General features: G+C 39.7%; 1 protein-coding gene across 1 annotated transcript in view; it reads left to right on the forward strand.

Moving 5' to 3' along the window:
- Window positions 1-213: 213 nt before the first annotated feature.
- The window catches only part of CSUI_011412 (swi2 snf2 iswi-like (at hook)), a gene marked incomplete at its 3' end in the record, with an annotated part of 4,327 nt that continues 681 nt past the window's right edge, over window positions 214-3,859 (forward strand). The window contains exons 1-5 of the mRNA XM_068071510.1: window positions 214-282; window positions 805-937; window positions 1,455-1,538; window positions 2,170-2,403; window positions 3,228-3,350. Coding sequence (XP_067916514.1) covers window positions 230-282; window positions 805-937; window positions 1,455-1,538; window positions 2,170-2,403; window positions 3,228-3,350 — 627 coding nt within the window. The remainder of the gene's footprint in view (window positions 283-804; window positions 938-1,454; window positions 1,539-2,169; window positions 2,404-3,227; window positions 3,351-3,859) is intronic.

Here is a 3,859-nt window from a genome sequence, read left to right on the forward strand (position 1 = left end):
GTCAGCAAAGAAAGAAAGAAAGATGTTTAATCTCTAATTAACAGGAACATGTCTTCAGCTTTCCTATGGCATTCTTCTATTCTCTCTATCCCCCGTATATCTATCTATCTATATCTCATTCTCTATATATGTATCAATCCGTCTCTTTCTGTATATATGTATTTCTGTATCTTTCTTTGCATTGTATCTTTCTTCTTTTCTTTGGTTTGTGTTTGAATAGGAGCGTCTGATGAGTGAAGGCTTTAGCAATTGGAATAGAACAGAATTCTCCAAATTCGTCAGGTATGAAAAAGTAGAAGAAGAGGAAGGAGAGTCGTTTTCTTTTCCATCTTCTCGAAGCCTGAAGGAGGTTCCATGGCTCCTGCGGGGCTTACTGCACGCCCCCTGTGTAGAGACGTGTATAGATGAGTAGATATGTATCTCTATCTATATATATATATATAGATCTATATGTAAGGACAGAAAGCTATCTATAGATAGATTAAAGTTAGATAGATAGACAGATGTGGATTGTTGACGATCAGTTACTCTAGGTGTTGACTTTCTTTGGAGAGAGGACGGAGGAAGATCGATAGAACATGCAAAGGCGCTAAGAAAGAAAGAAAGAAAGATTCTTTTACCCATCTCTTTGCTGAAGAAGCAAACCACTGCATGCAGATTTAGATAGACAGATCAAGAACGATAGGTAGGGTGCATGCACAGCTTCTTCTCCGTGAGTAGAATTGCATTCACACCCCTCTTTCTTATCATCTCCATCTCTATCTTCTGTCTGTCTCTTTTTCCTTCCTTTCTGTTGCTGTTCAGTGTGTTGATCCAGTACGGTAAAGATCGATTAGCAGAGGCGTGGTACGCCCAGTTTCGAGGGACAAATAAAACCGTTGAAGACTTAGAGAAATATGCACAAGTCTTCTTTCAAAGATACTCCGAAGTAGAAGGCGTAAGTCCTTTTCTTTCTCTCTCTCTCTCTTCCGCTTTCTCCCTCTCTCTATATATATATATATGTAGACTGTATATTTACGTAGGCGTAAGGATATGCATGTGCTCTTGTTTGGAGAGTCTCCAGAAGAAGAAGAGGAGAAAGAGTAAGAAACTTCTTCTGGCTGGATGGACTGGCTGTCTCTATAGGTGATACATATATATATATATATATATATGTGTATACATGCGTATTTGTATATAAGGGATAGAAGATAGGAATTAGCAAGAGAATCGTCATATGAATGAAATACCTACCCACATATCATACATAAATCTATATATAAGTAGGACACCGAGTCGTTTTGCATACCCAGATATACAATATATATATGTACATATATATAATATATATATACAATATATGTATATATATACAATGTATATGTATACCATTCACGTAGATTTATATGGATATATGAATGTCTTGATATATTCTGTATCTACCCGTTTCTTTCTTTCTTTTTCTGTGTGTATAGGGAGATCGCATTATGCAGCGTGTTGAGAAGGCGGCAGATATACGAGGGGCACTGGACTCTCAACGGAAATCTGTACAGGCCCTAGTAAGCATACGAACGACCACCGGAAGAAGAAGAAGAAAGAATAGACATACATAGGCATGAAGAGATAGACGTAGGGGAGGAGAGACAAGCAGAGAAAGACAAACACGACGAGGAAGAGAGAGAGGGAAAGAGAGACCTTCTCCCTTTCCCTTGTTGACGATGAAAAGATAAATAGATAGATTAAAGATAGATAGATAGGTCTATCTATCTATATCTTTCATCTATATAGATAGATAGATAGGTCTATCTATCTTGGTGATCTGTGTAATTGATAGGAGCAGTAGGAGGAGATTTCTTTCTGATACTAGAGAGAGGGAAGATCGTAAAGAAATAGAGAAGAGAGGTCTGTCTCCTATCCTCGTTTCTCTAGATCGTGAGTGTGCAATGCTGATTGACGAAGGTGTACTCTTTTTAACCATGCATGCATGCGCGTCTTCATCCGAAGAGAAGGAGAAGAACATTAGAAGACTACAACAAGAAGTTGAAATATCCGATTCTCTCTTCTCTTTCCTCCTTTCTTTTTTCTTTTCTTTTCTGTCTCTTTCCCTTCCTCTCTCTTACTCTTCTTTCTTTCTCTCTTTCTTTCTTCTGTTGATTTATCTGTCTCTCTCTCTGTCTCTGTTTTCCCTAGGTTGAGGAGCAGCTTCGTGGGGGAGCGCCAGCTCAAGACGACCCAAGCAATGCATGCAGCGGCAGTAAAGAGAATCTCGATACAAAGACAGGCTGTGCTATAGAGAGACCCGACCAGTTAAGCCTCCCTCCAACTCTCCTACCTAGCCAGCATTTCACACGCCAAGAAGACTCGATTCTTCTCTGGGGACTCTACGAGCAAGGAGTCACTGCCTATACAGCCATACATGCTGCGGTACGTCCAAACGATATATATACATGCATTCGCATGCGTACATACATATTCATATATATATATATATATATATATGCTGCAAAGAGGTGTCTGACCTACGAGAAAGCAGAGGGGAAGGCTTAGGTGTGAAGTTTTCTTACAAGGACATCCTGAAGATATATATATATATGTGCATGTATATTGGTATAGTGAGCGAGAGAGAGAAGAGACGATTCTCGTATACGTTTACAGTGTGCTCCAGGGTTTGATGTGGGGAATCTAAAGAGACAGAGAAAAGAAAGAGGGGGGAGTCATTCTCTCTACTTTGTATCGTCTATTCACATGTGTATATTGAGATACATAGACGTCATGTGTATGTATATGTATGTATAGAAGCCGCTCTGCATTGAGAACGAGAGAATGGTCTGCGGTTCATAATACTCTATATATAGATACCTATGTAAGACTCACTCTTTCCGTCTTTCTCTTTCTCTCTCTATATAGATATGAATATGGATGTATATGTAGAGAGGATTCCTTTCATGTAGAGATGAATGTCGCGTTGAGATTTTGAGAAGTTCTTTTGAAGAGAGAAGATGATGCTACCCAAACACACATGACGGAGGTCTCTTCGCTTTTCGTGTCTCCTGTCTCCAGTCTCCCTCCTTCCCTTCTTTTCTCCCCTCCTCTTCACCAGTTGACTGGTGCTGAACGATTCACATAGAAGTCTATCATGTCTCTATCTAGACCCTACTGTGTATATAGATATATATATATTTATGTATATATATGGATATGTGGTTGGTCACGGGGTGTGGATGCGTGTGTGTGCGGTGTATGTACAGCTGAAATATTATTGGTTCGATAGTCGAGGCTTCTTCCATGCAGCATCGAGAAGTCTTCGACAGGTCGAGGATCGATGCAAAGAAATTATCATGGCCATTGAACAGGAAATTGCAGATAAAACTGTGAGAATCGTCATCCTTTTCTCTATCTCTCTACTTCTTCTTTCTCTCTCCTTTCTTTTTCTTTCCTTCTCCGTCTCTTCTTTCTCTCCTCTCCTCTTGTCTTTTCTTTCTTCATTCTCTCTCCATCTTTGGATCTGCATATTTTTCTATAGACTATTTCTTATCTATTCCTGTCATGATTGCTCGTATCTCTTCTATTCTCTCAATACCTCAGTCTTATCTGTCTTTTTCTTGTCTAATCTCCATCCGCTGAGAAGGGTGTCGAGAGATATATTCTTTCTTCATTTCTATCTGTCCTTAGTCATCATGACTTAAAGCTTATTTTACCACAGAGAGGAGACTTCCTTCTCATGGATGAGGGTGCAGGCGGGATGGAGAGATCTCCATGTCTGCCTATCTTCTATCTTTACTTCTCTTCCTCTTCTTTTGGTGTTTCTTTCTCCTTCGTCTTCGACTCACAAGGTGATTCTCCACCCTTTCCTCCCTTTCTTTCTATCATTCATATCTCC

Source organism: Cystoisospora suis, assembly GCF_002600585.1.
Source record: "Cystoisospora suis strain Wien I chromosome Unknown contig_11488, whole genome shotgun sequence".
NCBI lineage: Eukaryota > Apicomplexa > Conoidasida > Eucoccidiorida > Sarcocystidae > Cystoisospora > Cystoisospora suis.